Source organism: Conger conger, chromosome 4 (assembly GCF_963514075.1).
Source record: "Conger conger chromosome 4, fConCon1.1, whole genome shotgun sequence".
In the NCBI taxonomy this organism is placed as follows: Eukaryota; Metazoa; Chordata; class Actinopteri; order Anguilliformes; family Congridae; genus Conger; species Conger conger.
In genome coordinates this window covers 26,561,168-26,584,203 of record NC_083763.1, presented here as the reverse complement: position 1 = coordinate 26,584,203, position 23,036 = coordinate 26,561,168, and the positions used below count along the sequence as shown (strand labels likewise).

Genomic DNA, 23,036 nt, shown 5'->3' with positions numbered 1-23,036 from the left:
CCAGATCAGAGTGAGAAACCATGCCAGGCCTTCATTACTATTTTGGGATGTTGTGCGTGACGGAGAGTTATCCCCTTAAACTTTATCAAGTGCATTCCTTACACTTTGATGCGAACATGGGCTTACTGTTCAAACTGAAGATGTCTTGATACTTGGGGCGGCCTATAGCCTTGTGGTTTGGTTGCTTGACTAGGGTCCTGAAGGTTGGTGGTTAAAACCCCAATAAGATGCGTGCTTCTGTGGGTCCTTGAACAAGGCCTGTAACCCCACATGGCTCCAGGGGAGATTATCCCCTGCTTATTCAAATCAACTGTAAGTCACTTTGGATAAAAATGTTGGCTAAATGAGTATAATATTATGTAATGTAATGTACTCATCAGCATTTTTCTGCCATTTGGCTAGTTACTCCCTGGTTTGCAGTCATGTAGTTTGTGTTTTTTGCTGGGGCACTGCCTCAGCAGCTAATATCTAGCTACAGAAAATGTACAGGTTTAGATATTTGTCTGAAGTTTATAAATAATATAACATTGATCTATTTTTTAATTCTGCTGAACCATTTCATTCCTCGTTATCAGTGAATTAATCATGTTCTTACTCATTTTGTGCTTTCTGGTAAGAAATGGAAGGAACACATGATATAACTAAACTTCTTTTGTCAGCTTTGTGCCTCTCACATTAGTTCCATGTTTAGTAGTCTGTAATAAAACTGTCGTTCTGAATATTGATGCGTTGTGTGAAATCCAGCTTTGCATCTGGGGCTGTGTCAGATTGTCCACGAGGAAAGAAAAAAAGGAAAAATGTCTGGTTGGCTTTGCTTATGATTTTCGTTTGGCTTCACAAGTGTCATGTATAATGTGTGCGCTTAGCTTGTCTTTCCAAACACTGCTGCCAGGTTTAATAATAAAGTACTTTTTCCAGGGACCTTAATGAATTTTAAGCTGCTTCTGGAAGACCTGTGAGTGTCTGTTTAGTTATATTAGAGGAACAGTTTATTCAGACTGCCATTCGATGGTTTTTCCACAAATGTGACACTGAACATAAACATGCTGCTTGGTTTCTTTTCCCACTCCTTGCAGAAATTGAAGCCAGGCCAGATATGAATCTGGAGTCTGACCAAAAGCTTGATAAGCTGGAGTCATTCTTGGGAAAGATTAATAGTAAAGGTTAGTGCCTCGGCGTAACTCACATGCCTGCTACTCGTGTCTCAGTCACCATTTTCTTTCTTTCTTTATTTTTAATAGAGGTCACTGACGTTTCTGCCATTATTTCTGCATCAGTGTCTGGTGTGCCGGATGCCACTGTGACAGTGACTGAAAAGACCGTGAAGGAAGTGATGAAGCTGGACGACGAGATCTTCTCCAAATTCTACAGCCAGGTGGACGACCTCCCTCACCTCTCCAGCAAGATCGAGATCGATGACGACTTTGATGCTATCTTCGGTTCCCAAATCCCCAAGTGAGCAGCTTGGTCTTGCCTTCAAACTGTACCCAGTACCATTTATACATGTTCTGCACTGTCTGCACCTACTGATAATCTGAGACATTTAGTAACACCATGACCCATAGGTGTCTGGCAAACATCATCTTGGTGCATTACAGAGGCATGGCCTATTGGTAAATGAATTGGAGTTGTATCCCAAATTGTATTCATTCTAGTTCTTCTACTTTCTTCCCCCTGAACACAGTTCTTAATTGTAATTACATTGGTAAATATCCAGCTTTATGAATGCAAGTTAGAATCCTAGCTACAGTATTTGTCAGGGATCAATTTGCAGTCCTTGAGGTCCGAGAACTAGAGGTTTTCCACCCTCTGTTTACCTGCGAGTCAGGTGTGAAGACAGTCTAGCCAATCAGTAGCACTAATTGTTCAGCTAATTACCTTGGAGAAAAGAAAACCAGTGCCGGATTTGGATTCATGGTTCAGATTTGATGATTGCTGGTATATGGGTTAAGGGGTTGCTGCCATGTTTAAATGGAGTGAAAGCCAGTAGTGGTTTTGTTATTGAGGTGCCATCCAAGTACTGTCTTTGGCTGGCATTGAGACAATGTGGCAGGTCCAAATGTTTGATCTAGTATTACATGCCATAGTTTCTCTGTATTATGGGTCATGAAGCAGCCCTCATTCTCCCACCACGGTTCATTTCATGACCTTGTGTAAGTCTGTCTGCTGCATCTTCAGCTGACCCCACCCGCCCGGTTTCCTCCAGGTTGACCTCGGCTGTGGTCCAGCACAAGCTTGCGGTGCGGCCGGCCCGTAATGTCCAGTGCTCCAGGAACCCTCTGAAGATCCTGGCTGCTAGGGAGGACATCCGCCACGAGTACACTGAGCAGAGGCTGAACGTGGCTCTGCTGGAGTCCAAGAGGATGAAGGCGGAGAAGAGTGTGTACTACCCTCCTTTCCTAAAAAGAAATTTGAGGCGGTTGTTTGTGAACAATTGTTTGAGTAAATGGTGTACAAGTAAAGGCCCATCCACACCAAGAACTATAACTGAGCCTCCACACTATCCTCAAGATAATGTTTTGAAAATAGTCTCTCAGCTATGTCTTTTTCCATTGTGCACGTGACGCCCTGTAAATTCGGTTGGATTTTGTTTGGCAGTCAGTGTTTTATTGTTCCTGCAGCTGGAATAAAATCACTATGAAAGTGATGCCAACAATACCGTTCCTCACTGTCATTGCTATAGTTGTGGTGTGGACTCCTCCATCCACTTGATCTTTAACACAGCATAATTATAGTTATTGTGATAGTTATTGTTCTTGGTGTGGATGGGCCTTTACACATACCAGGACTGCAGGGCATAAAAGGATAATTGCTTGTTTCCTCCTCCTGAAGTGCACCGGCAGAATGAGCTGGCAGTCCGCGATTGAGTGGCAAAGTGGGGCAATGATGCTAACTGAACTCAAAAGGCATAGAGCATTTTCTTTTAAACCCACTTAGTTAACTTATTAAAATACATGTTGTACTTGTTGTAAAAGACCAAGAATGTAGTTGCGTGCATGGATTGCAACAGATGTCTGAGAACACACAAACCATCTGAACCTACAAACCAGGAGGGTTTCACCCGGGACTTCCTCTTAACACTTGTAGTTGTGCATTCACCACACAACTTCTACTGACGTGTTCATGAGCTTTTCCTTTGTTCATTTTCACATTATACACTTGAATACAGAGTGTACTGTGGTGGGAAATACACAGGGACCAGTGGATGTTTCTTTCTGTGCCTTTAATGAGAGTATTCCCCAGCTCATTATCATACTGTTTGCATGCAAATATGATTTTATACTGTATGGACACAAAGGTGATGAACCTGGCTCCATCCTATTTTGTATTTTTCAGAATTTTTCTTGATTTCATAAGCAATAAATATATAGTAAAAACTGAAATTTTGAAAAGAGTTGAAGGTAACTTGCATGAAGGACATGTATTTCTTTAAAAGTAAGGCCACTTTTTGATTACAATTCAGTTGTCATTTGTTCATGAAATTTGGTCAGTCATTAAATTTGTTACATTGTCCAATTGTCTGTTTGTGTCTGTGCTGCCTGTGCATGTGTGTATATGCACACTTTGGTAAATCAGCCTGTAAGACCATCTAACTGGAGGTCCCTGCTTCTTTCAGTGAGTAAGAACTCTGGCTACTCACAAGTGGCCCTGGCTGGCCTGGCCAGTAAGGAGAACTTCAGCAGTGTCAACCTGCGCAGCGTCAACATCTCAGAGCAGTCGTCCAACAACAGCGCTGTGCCCTACAAGAAGTTAATGCTCATGCAGGTCAAAGGTAACCCTGCCCCCTGCCCAAGAGCAACCAATCAGCTTTCAGTGATGACACTTCACTGCATTATTGAAGGAAGTTGATAACAAGGTTTGAGGGCAGGTTTGCATTCTGGAGTGTCAAGTTCTCAAAATGTCTCCTGAGAGGGCACTATGAAGTCATGGTAGGTGCCATTGTGGGTCATAATTGCTCTGCTTTTTAAATTTTTTACATTTTTTGACATCACTTTTACAATTAGTGACAAGGTAAGATGTCCTCTAGAGGCAGTGGTTAAGGCATTGGACTGATTCGATGCTGCTGCCCACCGAGGATAGGGTACAATAAAATGGGGTACAATTGGCCACCAAATTGGGAGAGAAATATATATTTTTAAAAGATGTGCTCTATTACATTACATTACATTATTGGCATTTGGCAGACGCTCTTATCCAGAGCGACGTACAGTTGATTAGACTAAGCAGGAGACAATCCTCCCCTGGAGCAATGCAGGGTTAAGGGCCTTGCTCAAGGGCCCAACGGCTGTGCGGATCTCTATGATCTATGTTTATCTCTGGGAACCTATTGTCATCATGGGCTTTTTAGCTACCTTTATTAGATGATGTTTATGTGTTTGATGCAGAGTTATACAGACCACATTCCTCAGTGTAGAATCTATTTGAAATTACTTGAAATTATAAAGAAAATGTACCTGACCATAAGACCAGATGTATTGAGGATGTCAACAATATGTTGTTTGGTTTCTCCAAAAAACTGTATGTCATACAAAGTTAGGAAAGCCCTCTCTCATTAACATCTGTGCAGTATCAATTGAGATCATTGTAAGGCCACTGCCGTAGAAAGTATAGATTAGTGGAAGCCACGTGGAAGAACAAAGGATTATACAAATAAAGGAGAATTGTCATGAGCTGGCTCAAATGGTACTTTGTGGAAAGCTTTGCATAGCAGTGCAGTGATGTTTTAATTGAGCACTTTTGTCTTGCTTTCTTGATGTCTGGAGTCTCCAAAGCTTGTTATGGAGCTTCTGGAAAAGTTTGACAAAGCCGTATGCCTGTTTTTAAAATTTGTTTTCAGTTTACTTTGATTTGGTTAAGTAAGACTGCTTTTTAGAGAGACCATTGCATAGGGCCTAAGTGCTTCATTAAACTGTTCAGGACATGTGTTCCTGGACCGTCTTCCACATGGACAAAGGACTGTGTGTACTTTTTTTTTTTTTTAGATGAGTTCACAATATTTGTATTGTTAAGGTATGGGTGCTCCACCCACCCAACAGCTGGATTCCTCAAACACCCTGCATGTCAGTGTCTCCAAGCTGTTTTAAAATCGTCCCTTCCATCTGTTGAAATGTACCCTAATTAAATAAGTTATAAAGTAGAGCTGATTGTTTTGTTTTTTGTTGTTTTTAGCATGTTTTTAACTTCTGTTTGAGTATTATGCAACTTTGTGTAAATGCATGTATGGTCTGTTTTGGAGGGTAGAGCACTAGTGTTGTTAAAGTTGTGAATTGTCACTGTGTGTCTGGAACCAGGCCGGCGCCATGTTCAGACTAGGCTGGTGGAGCCCAGAGCCTCGTCCCTGAACAGCGGAGATTGTTTCCTCCTGGTCACGCCCCACCACTGCTTCATCTGGACTGGGGAGTTTGCCAACGTCATAGAGAAAGCTAAAGTGAGCCTGAGCCTATGCCATTTCCTCATTGTAAAAAATATCTTTGCTGATATTGTGCACTACGTGAGCATGCACACACTGCAGTGTCCATTAGTGTGTGTGTCAGACTTGTACAGTACACTTTGCTAACTAAAGTAGTGGTCATTTGTAGCCCCTGCTCTCAAACTCATAAACTCAGTGAGCACAGTTCCTTTGTGAGGTTTGTATTGAATATCAATGTGCTCTGTAGCAGCTAAAAGGAAATGGCAGACGTCTTTAAATGGCTTTATCGGGGCCGTCCCCCCCAGCTGTGAACACTAAACAGGACGTGTGGCCTGAGTGACTCAGCCTGCTTACACTTGATATCTGTTTAATGCGTAAGTGAGGGGAACTATGATGCTGACAGGACATGACTGGCTGTAATAAAAGCTTCTCAGGCTAGAAATGTACGGACCATTTGAAACCGAGCGCAGTAACTGGAATGAGTCATCTCTTCCTTGCTTTGAATAAAGTGATTTCCAGTAGTCAGAGTAGTCAGATTGCAGTTACTACACTTTGCTTGCACAGTGGAAAAGATAAACATCACATTGACTAGTCAAAACCCTCCATGCTGTCCTAATTGGGTAAACAGATATGTATATTTTTAAAACGGATGTAATTTTATTGTTCCATATATTTGGGTTATCTTTCTATTTGGGTTATATGAATATGGTCTATCATTTTATAGTCATTTTTGTGCAGGTAACCTTCAGCAGGATTTAGGAGCCTTGCTGTATTACCTTTCTGGGCAGGAAGCAGTTTAAGGGAAGGAACAGTGGTGGATTTTTATTTGAGGGCTTTGCTGCGGGACAATGCTGCGGAAAGCCCATTGGTCACAGCAGTCCTTTACTTTCTGTACTTTTTATGACTGACAGAAGGCAGGTTTCTGGCCTTATCCCAGTAGTCTAATTCTAGCTAAACAAGAACGCAGCCTCGCACCTTGCACATCAACCTTCTTTCAAAAACTGGGGGTTGTAATACTTTCAAGAGCTTATTTTTGTGTAACTTCATATTCAGTTTGTGTGGTACTATTCAGTTTCAAATAAAAACAGTCACCCCAAATTTTTGGAAACGTCCTAAACCTCTAACTATCTTTTTCAGGCCTCTGAGCTAGCCACCTTCATTCAGACAAAGCGGGACCTAGGTTGCAGAGCCAACTATGTGCAGACCATTGAGGAAGGGATAAACACACACAGCCACGCAGCCAAAGACTTCTGGAAGATTCTAGGAGGACAGACCGGCTACCAGTGTGAGTGCCGACTAGCGTGGCTGCTTTATTGCTGTGGTTAATACCTTGTTTATATCTCTGTGCACTGCAGTTCAAGCATGTGTTAATGCTCTGACAGGCACTTTATCCTGTCAGGCTTATTCTAGCTTCGCTCCACAATATTTCAACCCCGGCAGTCTTGGCACCGCATCACTTTGGCCTGAAACGTAGCCAACAGACCAGTTTGAGACCCAAGCTGGGGACTGAAACAAAGACGCCGAGAGGGTGAAAAGGGAAGTGCTTGCAGTGGGCCACTGGCTTGCAGCGCTTCACTCGGTTGCCTTGTGAGGTCTTTCTGGGAACCCTGCAATGGTTGTGAAGCTGTGAAAACACTGCTAGGCTCTCTCCGCACAGCCTGATTTCCTGTGCTTCTTCAGCTGCCGGAACGCCCGAGGAGGATGAGCTGTACGAGAGCGCCATCGTGGAGACCAACTGCATCTACCGCCTCGTGGAGGACAAGCTCGTCCCTGACGACGACTTTTGGGGGAAGGTGCCCCGCTGCACCCTTCTCAGCTCCCGAGAGGTCAGCTGCTTCCATGGTCCAATGTTCTTTTGTTGCTCTTTAAAACAGTTGTTTCTTTTGCCGGCCTGTAGCATAGTGGTTAAAGTAAATGACTGGGACACATAAGGTCGGTGGTTCTAATCCCGGTGTAGCCAGATAAGATCCGCACAGCTGTTGGGCCCTTGAGCAAGGCCCTTAACCCTGCACTGCTCCAGGGGAGGATTTTCTCCTGCTTAGTCTAATCAACTGTACGTCGCTCTGGATAAGAGCGTCTGCCAAATGCCAATAATGTAATGTGTATGAAATTAGGATTTGAGAATAATTAAAAATAACCAGAGAAAGGGAATGTTCATGTTCAGGTTCTGAACACACATCAAGGAAGACTTTCCTAAAAGCTTGGACCTTTACTTCCAATTATTTAAATTATTATCCAGTTGTATTCAAATACCTATAGACATTTTCCATAAAACTGAATTCTTCTTCCAGCTGTGAATAATTGTGCTGGTTAAATTACAATATTGAGACCAATTAGTGGACACATTTTACTGAAACCATCTCAACTATCCCATAACTGTTAGAATAGTTTTAACTGTCTATCAGGCTCCCTGTTTGATCTGTTCTCAGTAAGGGTATGATGTCTTCTGATGCTGGAGGGTATTGTCGAAGGTTCAATTCTTCCCGTGCTGTGTCCCCTAGGTGCTGGTGTTTGACTTTGGCAGCGAGGTGTATGTGTGGCATGGGAAGGAGGTGACGTTGGCTCAGAGGAAGGTGGCCTTTCAGCTGGCCAAACACCTGTGGAACGGTACTTTTGACTACACCAACTGTGACATCAACCCGCTCGACCCAGGGGAGTGCAATTCTCTCATACCCAGGTAGGTCCCTCCTTCTTCCTGCTCCCAGGAGCCCACTCTATACCAGAGGTACACAACGAGGGGTGATCTTTTTAAGAATTCAGGGGCTCAAAACAATAGTATAGAAGTCATTTTGATTTGTTGAAAGGGTATAAGGTTGAGAGTGGCGATTTTATGGTAGTTACACTATATGGCACTCTTGCGACTGAAAGGGTTATTTCATTGGCTCAATACAGCCACATGATACAAGTGTATCAGAAAGATGTTTATATGCTGAACTAGCATAGTCCTACAGAGCTGTCAGAAAATGAAAACGATAATTGGTTGGAACAAAAACCAACATGCAGACTGGCCCGTCCTGGGCAGAGCTATGCACTTCTGGTTTACACCCTCCACCCCCGACCTCCACTACAACAAATACAATTGGCTCCACCCTCGAAACCTCTTCCTGTTACTTTCGTGGAACTAACACTGCTGTATATTTTTTGTCCAAGAGAACCTCGCTCTACTGCGGTTCCCTTGCCTCAATTATGAGTTGGCTTCCCTTGGCTGTAGATGGCTGTAGATATTAGTCTTTGGAAAGTAAGCTAATGGTTTGTCATGTTGTATAGATGGTGGTTACAAACCCCTGGCAGTCCTCCCTCGTAACATTTCTACATGAGGCACAACCCACTTGACTTCTGTAGCAAAACACCCATTTCATCTTTGGTGATTGCGACCTTTTGGTGTGGTCCTCCAGCGAGCCTCAGAGTCATAAAGATAAATAACGTGCGTTTCTTTGACAGGCCTGCCCTGACCTTTTACTTCCTCTGCGACTGTGATCGTTTGTCTTTTTCAGGAAAGGCCAGGGTCGTCCGGACTGGGCAGTGTTTGGCCGGCTGACGGAACACAACGAGACCACCCTGTTCAAAGAGAAGTTCTTGGATTGGACAGAGGCAAAGAAATCTCCTCCAAAGAACGGCACTGAGCACGTGGCTGAACTAAAAGTAGGTCCTTCTATGAGGAGACACAGGGGCCACCATACTGTAACTGCAGTGCACCAGGCGGTCACCAGCAGCACGTTCTGCACATCTGCCATAACTCCCAAGCTGCTGAGGATGATCCGTCTGCTTCACCTCATTAGCTCAATGCGATCGGTGTATGCCAGCGGCCTGTCTGATAAAGATTTTCTGCCAGTTTGTTTTTATACGTGTCTCTCTGATAGGAGACCGGTGTGTGTGACCAGCACCGCGCTGTGTTCCCTGTTCTTTCAATATTTTGCATGAAATGTTGCAAAGTAAATATTTAGGCAATATACAATTGCATGGAATCTAGATGTAATGTTTAGCAAAATATACATAATTTTAAATACATGGTATTTATCATTGGTCAGTGTCTGGTGGGTACTTACTGAGTCTCAGACTGAAGAGGCTGGGATAAACTTCAGTTTTAAAGATTTACGAAAATTCTCTCTCCCCGTCACTCCTTTCTCCCTCCATTTTTTTATCACTCCTAATATTCACCCCTCCATTTCTCCCCCCTCCCTCCATTGTTTGCCTCCTTCTGTTGTAAGAAGAAAAAGGAAGGTCACTCAAACTTGATGAAAATTATGTTTATTTGCAGTCAGTTGTCTGAAATTTAAAAAAGTGTATTCTGGATACCGCGGAGTTAGTTTGAACCCAGAAGCATTGGAATGACTACTTTTTATACCATTTTATGTCTTGATCAGGAATGTTCAATACACATAATAGTAGGATGCAGACAATTGTGACACCTATGGCTAGGCAGTAGCATATTGCCATCCTAATGTGACTGAATTAGCATGCCAGTTGACTCAAGTAGCTCCTGATCTCTCACTCCGGGTTGCTATTCTACCATTGTACTAACTATTATAATAGGGTATATTTGACATACTGGCATCAGAAACATATTTTTTACACTCACATTCTTGGTCCTGCTCTCCCTTTCACTCTCTCAGGAGCAGCATGGTAATGAGAACCGTCCCTATGATGCAACGCTGATGCTCCCCCTCCTCCAGAAGGCGGTGAACACGGTGCTGGACGGTGTGGACGTGGGCCGGGGCTACGGGCTGGTGGAGGGGGACGAGCGCCGCCATTTTGAGATCAGCACGCTCTCGGTGGACGTGTGGCACATCCTGGAGTTCGACTACAGCCGCCTGCCCCGGCAGAGCATCGGCCAGTTCCACGAGGGCGACACGTACGTGGTGAAGTGGAAGCACATGGTGAGCACGGCAGGTCAGTGCCCCGCCCGGTTTACTTCAGTATTTTTACGTTTGTACACTTTCATTGAACTACGTTTCAGAGAAAAATATTATACTCCTTTTACTCATTTACATTTTTAATTTACACCTTCAAAGTACACAAGGTTTCGCAGGTCCAACTTTAAACGTTTTTCTCTGGCCAAAATATCAATCCCTGTATCCCACAGCCAATGAAACCTATATTAATGGTTAATGGACCCACCACACCCATTCTGATTGCTCATTGTGCAAAGCCTGATTAGACACCAACTGAAGTACAGTATATTTATTCATCACTGCTGCTGGTGAAGAAGTGCCACCATAGCTAGCTAGCCTTAACGTTAGCTATTCTTGTCCACGTTAGTCAGCTAAGATTAGCATATTTCTTATTTAATGTGATTTATTGTGCCCTCTGTCATTTAATTTCAGCATTGTGTATCCCTAGAAATTTAACTCTTAAATTAAGACTTTTTTTTACTTTTACTGAAGTATATTTTTAGTTTGATAATCTATACTTTTAATTGAGTGAGATTTTTTACAAAGTACCCCTGATGTAGTCAGTCAAAGTTATAGACTTTTTTATTGGACGTGGGTGTTAACACCCACCTTCTTTAGACGAGTGCAGTTGGCCGGGCCTAATCCATAATCCGAGAGCACACATCCCTCTTAAGAACAGGAAGACGTTTGTTTCTGTTATTTGACTATGCAGAAATGGGCATACCACTAAACGTGGGGGATTTGTTTTGTCAAGTAGAACATACCCTGCCCCATTTTATACGGTTATCCTGTCCCTCTCTTTGGACCATATAAAGAGCTCAAATGAAGCAGTCCCGGCAGTTTGTCTCTCTGCATGTTTAGGTAATTTTTTCCCCCTCTGAGTAAACTGGTGGTTTAAATGTTCTTCCATAGAGTTTTTTGTTCGGAGCTGAGCTCCCCGCTCTCGTCTTTCATCGCACTACAGGATTCTCAGAACGCACGCTGATAGTAATTGATATCACCAAGTTGTGATGATGTGAGCCTCAAGTTTTGGCGTTGAGATAATGGATGTAGAGGTCTGCGATGGGAACCCCTTACGGGTTTCTGACAGGAAGCTTATTGCTGTGCATGCAGCTTCAAAGAGACTGCTGATATACATAACCCCGCTGTGTTTGTGGAGCTGGCATGCTGTGGTTATGATAACGTGAGAGAGAGTGAGGACTCTCTGCTGTATTCCGCAGTCTTTGGCCAAGCTGTTAGCTGTTGCTTGTTGCAGGCAAATCTTTCAACGCATATCTCTGGACAGTATGTGTCATATTTCTGTTGGTGTTCCTTTTTCTGCCACCTGTTTCTACAGAGATGTTTTTTAAACTCTTTTCGAGGCATAGTAATGCACCCGGTAATGTGATTAAATTTCTGTCCAGTGAAGGGGAATTTAATTTTGTGATGTTGTGCTTTAGTGCTTAGACTGACTCAGTCATTGAGTTTAAGACTAATTTGTTGTGGGTCATTGGTCAATCGTGTTTTGGTGTTCCGTAGCCTCCAGTGAGTAATGCTTAGACTATTTTATCATTAAGAATAAAAAAGGGCCTGCTGTAATATATACAGATCACTTCATGCTATGTTCATAGAGTTTATATCAGGCATAAACAGAAAAGAGTGTCCCTGTGTTTGGCCATGCTCCAGACTGACCTGTGTAATGGTGATGATGTGTGTATCTGTGTGTACGTGTCTCTGTAGTTGGAAAGAGACAGAACCCGGAGCAGCTGCGGAGCACAGGTGCTGGGAAGGAGAAGTGTGCCTATTTCTTCTGGCAGGGCCGTAACTCCACAGTGAGCGAGAAGGGCACGTCGGCCCTGATGACCGTGGAGCTGGATGAGGAGAGAGGGGCTCAGGTAGAGTATAAGATGTGCCCTTATACAGTGCACAGTGCTGTAGTGCTTTACACAGTGCATGTTACAGTACTTTACTGTTTTCCACAGTGCACAGTGCACAGTGCTGTAGTGCTTTACACAGTGCATGTTACAGTACTTTACTGTTTTCCACAGTGCACAGTGTTGTAGTACTTTACACAGTGCATGTTACAGTACTTTACTGTTTTCCACAGTGCACAGTGCTTTAGTGCTGTACACAGTGCATGTTACAGTACTTTACTGTTTTCCACAGTGCACAGTGCTGTAGTACTTTACACAGTGCATGTTACAGTACTTTACTGTGCTGTAGTACTTTACACAGTGCATGTTAGTGCATAGTGCATAGTGCTATAGTACTTTGCATGGGTGTAGCCAGGAAGGGCTATGATGTCTGGCATTATACATCTCTTTATATAAGAATTTTCTGCACCCAATGTAAATGTGTGTGTGTGTGTGTGTGTGTGTGTGTGTGGCTCTGTTCTGGTCCCACAGGTCCAGGTGCAGCAGGGAAAGGAACCCCCATGTTTCCTGCAGTGCTTCAATGGTGGCATGATTGTGCACTCAGGAAAGAGGGAAGAGGAAGAAGAGAACGCACAAAGTACATACTTCCTGCCACCCATTTCTCCTTCTGCTCTTTCTCTCTCGCCTCTATTTACCGTCTCACCCTCTCTCTCTGTTTCTCCTCCCTCTCTTCTCTGGGTCATTGTGTCAGCTCTGAGAGTAGAAGTCAAAGACAGGAAATGTCACAGGCTCGAGTGGAACTGTGTTTTGTTCACACTGCATGTTGTCTGGTTCCCTTCCCATCTGTTGCACAAGAGTCGTCGTCACACTGGGTGCTGTAAATATAGTTTTGTGTCCGATTCACTCCAGTCTTAGCAGCCTGTTCATCTTGTTGCCTGAATCCTGAACCGCTGTTGTGAGAAACCGTCATCTTTAAGATTAAACCATAGAAGGGTGTTTGCTATACATTTGTGTAGTCTCGGAGCCATGTGGTCATGGAGAGGTTCATGTCTGAGTGGGGTGCATCAAGGGCAGTAAATTATTACAGTGCAACTTGGGCTTAGCGGAGTTTACCTAAATTTACACACAAATTATTTTTATATCTGCTGTTGTGGAGTCTGAAACCCCAGCATACGTGTTGACTTTGCGATGTGAGAGTTGTGTGTCTGTCTCTCGGTTTGTGTACCTGTTATTCACACAGAGCTGTGGCTCCAGACCTGTAATTTTCCATCACCGCTCACTCAGGAAATGGCAGACCCCAGGCTGCTCGATAAGATGCTTTTGCTTATTGGTTTAGGTCTATTTGGATAATATGGCACGAGGTTATCGGTTCAGGTGTGGTTTGTAACCGGAGTTGTTTATTTTCATTTTATTTTATTTTGCTTTTCTTTTTATTTAGTTTCCTCTTCAACAACCCAAGGCCTGTCATCATTTCAGTGACCTCAAAGGAATTACTGAAATTAAGAAAAAACCACGTCCTGTTAGCATGCAGCAGTGGGTGTGTGACTGTGTCTTTAGCTTCTTCGGAAAGCAAAAGAGATGTGACACCCAACAGAAAGGCATACAAAATACATTTTGGAGTTACTTCATAGTGGCACTATGATAAATTGAGTAAACTGGCGAGTTTACTCAGTTTATCATAAAAGAAACTTAGCGAGCATTGTCGTGCCTTTGCACCACAATTTCTGTCCCAGTCATAACCAACCTCCATTATGCTTTGTCATTCAGTTCACTTAAGTCCAGGATTGGTTAAGGATATGCCTTGCTAATGGCTGGAGCTGATTGTTATAGCTGTATGATGTTGCTACCTGGCACTCTCAAAAGTCTGGAAAATGGTAAACATCTGCTTATTGGAGGCTTAGTTCTAACTGTATGTGCATGAATGCGATCGTGTGTATGTTAGACAGGAATTTGAGACTTTAGAATTATAATGTTCTGATATTTGACAAAAATTAGTTGGTGTCAAAATACTTTGTTTATAGGGCACTAAATATCCAGTATGTATGAAGTTTTACTCAGAAATACTGTTTAAACATTTTAAAGGTTGCACCTGTATAACATTCTGTACAGATAAGATTATTTAAAAAAATTATTCAATGAAAGGTTCTAAATAAACGTACTATACATTTTACATTACATTTTAGTAATTTGGCAGAATAGTTAAAAATTGAATCAAATTCTATAAGACAATCAGACAGCCTTGATCAAGTTTTTGTGTAAAAAGTAGTCAATTGCTTACAGTAATATGTTACTTTTTTAAATTAAATACAAAAATGACTTTAAAATGAAATCTTTTGGAAAATTTATATTTGGAACTCTCAAATGTGTTCTTTTATACTAACACACACAAAAAAAGAAACATATGTATATCTATATATATATAATAATGTATAGGGTGCCTAAGGCTTCTGCACAGTACTGTATGTACTTGTATCTATCTTGAATCTCTGCTATCTCAAAAGCGTTCAGAATGCAGACGCAACCTTATAACTGTGCCTCCTCCCGTGTCCAGACGACTGGCGTCTGTACTGCGTGCGAGGGGAGGAGCCGGTGGAGGGCCACCTGCTGGAGGTGCCCTGTCACTGCAGCAGCCTGCGTTCCCGGGCGTCCATGTTGGCTCTCAACGTGAACAAGGCCATCATTTACCTGTGGCAGGGCTGCAAGTCGCAGGCGCACACACGCAACGTGGGCCGCACCGCAGCCAACAAGATCAAAGAGCAGTAAGCTTCCGCGGAACAGCGCAGCCGGTCATAACCGGACCAACCGCTCTGCTTTCACCCACATCGCTTTGTGACTAATCGCTTGCCATCCACTTCTAGACACATAGGAAATTATGTCAGCGAGTGGTTTGGTAATGGATCCCACAGACTAAAAGTGATGAAATAACTTTCCCTTTTTGTGTACCCTCTTTAGACACATTTCTAAAAATAAAGTTTCTAAGCAGGAGATGAACAAAGTGTGCTAGCATTTTAAGCTGTCATTAACATTGTATTTAGTGTATGTTATGTGTGGACATTTTGTAATTACATTGTACTTATTAATTTAGCTGATGTTTTTGTCAGAATCTGCTTACACCTGGGTCGTACTACTTTTACTATTTTTTAAATTTGCCCCACTTTGGCAATTTTATTTATTTATTTAGAACTTTCTCTACCTATCTGAGAGAAAGCATCAGGAACCTGACAAATGTGGAGTGAGCCTTTGATTGGTTTGTCCAATGATTGACAGCTAGCTCTGCCTATGCCCTGTGTGTTTGTAGGTGTCCCCTGGAGGCGGGTTTACACAGCAGCAGCCGGGTGAGCATTCACGAGTGTGATGAAGGAGCAGAGCCCGCAGGATTCTGGGAAGCTCTGGGCAGGAGAGACCGGAAGGCTTACGACTGCATGCTACAAGGTAGGCCCGAGAGCCTCCAAACCAATCCCAGCCAGAACCATACAGAATCTACCATCCATCAGGGTAAAATTTGAGTACAGTATGTCATTTATGAAGCAGTTTAGCTTCAACAGAGCTGGATAATTGGAACTAATTGTAATGAACATGAGGAGTGGCAACTTTCCAAATTCCATCCAGCCAGGGGAGAAATATATTGTTAATTAGAATTCAATTGCCATCATGGAATTTATCTAAAGAAACATTTTGAGGTTTTGGACTTTTGGTCTTCACTAGTTCATAAGACTGAAGTCATTCTGAATTGTGTGTGTAATTTCAGACCCAGGGAAATTCAACTTCACACCACGGCTTTTCCAGTTGAGCAGCTCTTCAGGGGAGTTTGTTGCCACAGAGTTCATCTACCCCTCCAGGGTGCCTGAGCTGGTCACCTCACTGCCCTTCCTCCAGGAGGACCTGTACACAGCATCCCAGCCAGGTATATAGTGCACACACACACCTTCACACACACCTTCACACACACACACACACACACACACACACACACACACACACACACACACACACACACACACACACACACACACACACACACACACACACACACATACACACGCCTATAAATGCATTCCTTGTGACAGTCACTGATGTCACTTCCTCTTCCCCTGTCACAGCCCTGTTCCTGGTGGACAACCACCATGAAGTTTATCTGTGGCAGGGCTGGTGGCCCCAGGATAGTGAGAGCACGGGCTCTGCCCGAATTCGATGGGACGGAGACCGGAAGTGTGCCATGGAGACAGTGCTACAATACTGCAGAGGTGAATTAGAGCCTAGCTCAGAGTCATGGTGTACGCATTCTAGAAGTCTACCCTTGAATATGGCTAGCAGTCTAACATATTAAATGGCCTTTTCTCTTTTTCCTTGGCTTTTTTTACAGTATGTTCAGTAATTTATCAGCAATGGCTAACATCAGCAATGATTGGACACCCTGCTCTATAACTTTGATCAGAAAGATCTACAATACTTGGGACAATGGTTATACCACAAAGAAAAAAGCCTTCTTACCAGAAGTTTTAAACTCTCTCAAACCCCCACATGTGCTGTACTGTGCTGTGAGGGGAAAATGATTCAGTTGTTTCATAATAACTTGGTTGACACAGACAAGTAAAACGGTTATATTCTCTCCTCTTCATCTTAACCATTCTCTGCCTCAGAGAAAAATGAGAAGAAGCCCCCGAAGTCGTACCTGATCCATGCTGGTCTGGAGCCGCTCACCTTCACCAACATGTTCCCCAACTGGGAACACCGTGAGGACATAGCAGAGATAACTGAGAAGGTGAGCTCTGACCACTGCCTTACAATACCACATTGGACCAGGCTGGACTGCAGTTGACCAAAGTCATCTTTACTGACTCAACTCAACCACCGTAGTTCAACTCCAGCATTACTGGTTGTAAACACTAACAAGACTTGGGTACAGTTGACCAGATTTGCCATTACTTGTGAACTGGCAGTGTTGTATACAAGCCCAGCTGCCAAACCATTGTGATACACTACCAGTCCAATCTTAGCTATTAAACATAGTGTCGTATTAGTATTTTAAATTACAATGACACTCCTTAGCTTGTTAGAGGTGTTGAAAATCAGTATGAAAATCAAAACGTAACCATCCATCAAGTACAATATTGTAGCAGCCTTTCAGACACACAAATGAGTCAATTTTATCCATGGATGAACAATCCATGATGGAAAACTAATTAAGAAAAAGCATCTCACATTCAGTCTCCTGTTACTTGTGGGCTATTTGGCTGAGAATTATTTTCTTTTTTTATTGCTTGCCTACGTGAACTCCAATTTGGCTCCACATGTTGTCCTTGCAAATGGGGAATGAGCTGTCATTCATTAACGTAATTAGCTTATATTTTCAGACATTATTGGTTAAAATGAGATTGTTTGCACTGTCCATGCAATATACAGTGAGGCACAAGTGTTTTGGCAGTGACACATATTTTATATCTCTGTAATTTCTGCACCGTGCACTCGATATGGATATCCTCAAATTAAAGCTAATACACTGCACTTAGAGGGTGTTTACATCCATGTGGAGTAAATTGTGTAGGAATTGCAGCCCTTTTAAATCTGTGTCCCTGTCCAAATTCTTATGGACATCGCTGTACCTATTTGTGCCTTGCTCCAATGGATGCGCTTGTCTCTGATCAGTCAGGAAGCAAATGCCTTTAAAACTGTCCTTGTCCAAGTATTGTTGGACCTCACTGTACCTATTTGCGCCTTGCTCTGATGGATGCTTGTCTCTGATCGGTCAGGAAGCGGAGGTGTGCAACCAGATCATCCTGGTGGAGGACGTGCTGGCCCGGCTATGCAAGGCCACCTACCCCCTGGCCGACCTGCTGGCCCGCCCGCTACCGGAGGGTGTGGACCCCCTTCGCCTGGAGATCTACTTATCAGATGAGGACTTTGCGGTGAGACCCCACTTTCCTGATGCTCTGCATGCATTCACTGTAGTTCTTAATGCAGTCGTCTTCAATCCTGGTCCTGGAGAGCCGCAGGGTGTGCTGGCATTGTTGTTACTCAGGACTTAATTGATCAATGAAAGTAGTTGCTCACACAGTTGACTCGCCTCACCTGGTTTCTTGAGACCGGTTGGCGGTTGGTGCTATAAGGCAAAAAACAAAAACCGGCACACCATGAGCCACTCCCGGACCAGGAATGAAGATCATGGTCTTAATGTATCATACTTAAGCTGTGCCAAATTTATTCATGGCGTATATAATTTGACTTGGTAAAGCCTGCTACCGAGTCAGGTGAATGTCACTCCAGCTCAAGGGATATGAGTAATAGAATCGTTTAAATAGTGAGGCTTCATGAAACACACAGCTCACCCATTTTGGGGAACCTCAGTTTCCCATCATAATGGGATGTAGTCGGTTTTTATCAGGTATGGGTATTGTGCCATTGAGCATTGTATGCATTGCACTTTTTCATCTGAAAGGAAGAACTTATGTGTACACTGGGTCATTGAACCTTTGTCTAACATTGTCTCATGTAAAAGGTAGGTGAAATCAGAATTCAACATAATGCCCAAATAAATGCAGTTTGTGGAAGGATGTTTATATTATGTTAAATATTTTGGTTTATAATGGTTTTATCTTACCTTTCTGCATCTAATGAAATCAAATTATGAATATTGGCACAGATAGGGTGTTGCCAGCACTGTGCTTCACATTATGCCTAAAAGCTTAGGGTGACTGTTTTCATAAAGTACCAGGGCTGTTGTTCCCTGTGGCTTTATTTCACAGCAGTACTCTGTCCTTGATGTGTTTTCAGTCAAATATAAGGCTGACCTCTCAGGCAGACAGGCCATGTTGAATGAACAGAGGTCCAGCGAGATGGTTTTTCTCACAATAAACCAGTCACTTCTCACTTATTTTCTCATCACTACTGACAGTCACCGGCGTGAAAAGCTTTTGCTGCCAGCTGCAGAAGCCTTAGAAAATATAACTGGAATGATCAATGTTCAGTGTTTCTCATTCCCTTCAACTGCGCTCGAGGGCATATAAAAACCTTTTATCTGAGAACAGCAGTGTCTTTGGATTAGGGTTGTACACATCCCACACACACCTTTTCTGTTCTGTTTCGGAGAGCATGGAGTAGACGAGTCCTCGTAAAAAGGGATAAAAGTGGGTTTGTCCACAGGAAAGAGGAGTGGACTGACATGGTAGTGTTTTTGCTCGCTGTGGAGGTTTTGATGTTTTGAGGTGCTATAAAAGGGTTATTTGTGTTCCTGTGGGATATGTTTGTGTTTTCTTTTCCACCCTCATGCTTTGTAGTTGGAAGAGCGCCGGTTTTGGTAGAGTTGTTGCTGCTCTGTTCTGTATGAGCCTGCTGCTGGGAGTTTAAAACATCTTGTGTTCTGTAAAGTCTCCCAGCTCCTCTCCTCCATCACTGCGGCTCAGCTTGTACCGCAGCTGTCCAGGGCGTGACAACGTTGCCACGGAAAATAAGGCCGGTAATGAAAATGCACATTACGCGCTTCTCATTACCTTGCCTTACATCACTGGTCGTAAAAAGTGCTCCGCCACACCTCTGTGACGGCGTTCGTCGAAATATGCATTACGTGGCCGTCTGAGCTCTGGCTTTGCGTCGCCTATCGTGCCAGTCAAGACTGAGAACGTCCAGTACATGCTTTGACTTCTGAAACCCGCCAGGAGAGGCCAGGTGCAAGTAAACAGGGCGAGGGGAAAGGTTAAGGGATTATAATGGGAGATTTGGGAAGAAAGTGGTCTCACAGACGCTCAAGGCCAGAGTTGCGAAGAGAGCCTTTTTTTAAATGGCTGTGTGTTCACTAAAGACCCCGCTGTACTGGCTTGCCCCCACAGCAGGTGGAACCCATTCTCAGAGGGGGGCCACACACATGCATTTCCTGCTAACCGGATGCCTTTCTGGTTTCCCCCGGGCCTTGAATCTCATATGCATAATCGCTCGTTTAGGGAAACGTGAGGTCGTGCGGCGGCCATGTCGTTTCTAGATCGGCGCGTTTCACAGCACGACTGAGGCATTTCACACTTCAAATTTCACTGTCTCCCTGCAGCAATATCCAGGGGAGCCCAGGTGTCTGGGTGCTGTGTTTTACAGATGAATTTAATTTAAAGAGTGTACTTTAACGGTGCTATAGTGTGCAATCACTTATGGCTGTAAGGTTCTAAGGTTAACTCTTCACTTCACGTTCCAGGGTGTAGGGGCTTCTGGGAAGGTGAGTTCCAAGCACTGACCACAGGTGGCCCCACACACAGCGCATCTGTTCTGTGTTTTTTTTTTTGGTGCCATTTATTTTTATCTCTGATTGGATGACTGGATTTCATCACCCATAATTTACCCTGCTTGTGTGTCACAAAAACCCAACCCCACCTTTACTCCCTAACCCAGCAAGGTGTGGGTCAAAAATTGAGAGTCCCTTTCCACAGTGTCTACTGCATGGGGTTATGTTCACATTCAAAGGTGTTTAGACTTGCATCTTGGTTGACTTTGCCTTGTGGTAATATTGCAGTGTACTACAACTACAGTATATTCTGGACCACAGACTACATGTTGTCAGCATTTCATGTTCTTAAATGGTTCCATATACTGTAATACGTCATGCTTTGACTTTGTAAAATGCATGGAAATGACCCATCTCTCACCGCCTGACCACATGTAAAGTTGCGCTTGTGATGAGTCGCATTTCACCCTTTTGTTTGAATTGAGACCCTGATTACGTGTGTTAAATGTTACTCAGCTTGAGGTATGTTGTATTATATCAAACACTTAACCTGATGTACAATAGAACTACGGTGGGGAAACAACTTGGATTGAAGAGATGAGGGGTTTCGTTTTCCTGGGCTTTTCTGTTCTTTTTTCACATTAAACTGAAATTTCAGAGGTTGGGGTGTAGATATATTTCCAGGGCTGATGTAAGACCATTCAGGTTCCAGTGATGAGATTTAGCATTAGCGGGGTAAAACGTGCCTGTGTCACTGCACACTTTCCGTGTGTGTAGCGCTCTGCTAACATATTTCAAACCGGGTCATTTGCCTTTGCAGAACGCGCTGGAGATGACGAGGGACGAGTTTGAAGCACTCCCGGGGTGGAAGCAAGTGAACGTGAAGAAGGCCAGAGGACTGTTTTAAAGGAGGGAGTTCTGTTCTGTCGACAGTAGTTAGGAAGGTGTGGGACTGGACCTGCCACTGAGATCACTTTAAACCCCTGAATTCACTCCGACACATACATACATACATGCATACATACACACACACACACACACACACACACACACACACACACACACACACACACACACACACACACCCCTTCGCCCTCCCCTCCACCGAAGACCTTAGGAATGGACTTTCCCAGATGGTTCTCAGGGGCAAGGGAAGGAGGAGGGAAAAGTATTTTGAGGATATCTGGAGGTTTGCCAGCCTCTTGTAGCATTTTTTTCCCCCCCTCTCTGTTCCATTTTGTATTGTATTCTTGTCATTTGGTAACAGTCTGGGAGAGCCGCGAGTATTTGTGGAGTGGGGGCTGCCTGTGATTGGTGTATTCTTTAACATGCACTTATTAGTTCAGTACCAAGCCACACATAGCCCTCTCCCAGAGCACTCCCAACTGACCTCCAGTGGCGTACTTATAGGCTCGCTTCGATAACGCGCTCTCTCCGAGGTGTTATTTTGTGTGCGTTTGTGTGTTATAAATAATTTTTATTTAAATAAGCACCCTATTGGAAAATATAGTATTCTGTGAAAAAAAGAAAAAAGAAACTGTATTCACTTTGAAGGGTGTTGTGTCATATGTTGATTAGTGGACAGATAAAATATCTCTCCTGTCAAAGGAACTCTTCGTGCCACTTACAGTATGAACTGTGTCATGCATCCTGAACTTCCTGTGGTAATTATAGTCTCCTTTGTTGCCTTGTGGGTGCTAATGTCAAAGAAATTGTAAATGGCATGGATTTTCTGAACACTTCTTTCCCTACTGATTCAAAAAAAACATGTATAGTGCCTTGCTTTTGTGTACAGTTTATATACAGAAAGTTGCTAGTCTGCATTTTGAAGACTTTTTTTGTGATAAATATTGAAAATAAACACTGAACATTGTAAATCTCAACTACTTTTCCATGGGCTCCTTTCCAATTGCTATGAGCATCAAATGTTTGTGATGCTGCCTATATATCCCTTGATGCTGCAATAGGAATGAACATGGAGGCTAATGACAATGAGCACTTGTGCTGCCTACACAAATAACACAGGTCTATGTGACGGGGGCTTCCTTTAACATTTAATTACACATATAAACTTTAATGCACTCCCTCGGTGCTCTGAGGTGGAACTTCTGTGAGCTGGAGGGTGTAAAATAAATGCAATTTGACATTATGAGCTTGCTAAGTACAGGGGGCCACTGAGGACATCGCATTTACTGCAGCGCAGGATGACATAGTACCTGGATCACATCTCGGGGAATTTGGTTCCTGAATTTGGCCGATACAGTAGTTTCAGTATTGTTAATCTTTTCCAACGTTTAAAAAGCTTGGGCTCAAAGCAGATTTTGTTCTGTTCATTAGTGTTTTTCCCAAGCAGGTCCTCTGAGCGAATGTTACGGACTGTACCATCATGTAATTTAATAAAAGAAAGCCAAAACAGTGCAGAATTTTTTTAAATAGTGAATAAACATTTCTTAAAATTACAGCAAACTGCCATAATGAATTTATTCCCGTTTATACATCGACATAATGAATGCTTTAAATGACCAGCAGGGGGCAGTGCAAGTCTTATTTCAATGTATTGGAGCATAAAATGAGTGTGCTTGCCATGTAATGTACTGCTGGATATCTTCTTCCACTGTGCTGTACGAATAGGCTCCTATTCCCTTAGGAGTACAGGAATGGGCTACAGAACCAACTGT

At 43.3% G+C, this 23,036-nt stretch overlaps 1 protein-coding gene across 18 annotated transcripts in view; it reads left to right on the top strand.

Moving 5' to 3' along the window:
* Positions 1-22,241, top strand: part of svila (supervillin a) — a 100,871-nt gene extending 78,630 nt beyond the window's left edge. For 12 of the 18 annotated variants that reach the window (XM_061239141.1, XM_061239140.1, XM_061239129.1 and 9 more), the window contains 20 exons: positions 1,077-1,163; positions 1,278-1,455; positions 2,207-2,379; positions 3,617-3,772; positions 5,292-5,428; positions 6,548-6,695; positions 7,091-7,236; positions 7,912-8,087; positions 8,905-9,052; positions 10,024-10,300; positions 12,022-12,176; positions 12,687-12,792; positions 14,707-14,914; positions 15,454-15,587; positions 15,904-16,059; positions 16,256-16,399; positions 16,796-16,917; positions 17,906-18,061; positions 20,332-20,352; positions 21,179-22,241. In XM_061239141.1, coding sequence (XP_061095125.1) covers positions 1,077-1,163; positions 1,278-1,455; positions 2,207-2,379; positions 3,617-3,772; positions 5,292-5,428; positions 6,548-6,695; positions 7,091-7,236; positions 7,912-8,087; positions 8,905-9,052; positions 10,024-10,300; positions 12,022-12,176; positions 12,687-12,792; positions 14,707-14,914; positions 15,454-15,587; positions 15,904-16,059; positions 16,256-16,399; positions 16,796-16,917; positions 17,906-18,061; positions 20,332-20,352; positions 21,179-21,265 — 2,915 coding nt within the window. In that variant the 3' untranslated portion in view covers positions 21,266-22,241. Of the gene's footprint in view, positions 1-1,076; positions 1,164-1,277; positions 1,456-2,206; positions 2,380-3,616; positions 3,773-5,291; positions 5,429-6,547; positions 6,696-7,090; positions 7,237-7,911; positions 8,088-8,904; positions 9,053-10,023; positions 10,301-12,021; positions 12,177-12,686; positions 12,793-14,706; positions 14,915-15,453; positions 15,588-15,903; positions 16,060-16,255; positions 16,400-16,795; positions 16,918-17,905; positions 18,062-20,331; positions 20,353-21,178 lie in introns of those variants that run through there. The other 6 variants (XM_061239143.1, XM_061239144.1, XM_061239139.1 and 3 more) reach the window with 3 other exon arrangements.
* The last annotated feature ends 795 nt before the right edge of the window (positions 22,242-23,036 follow it).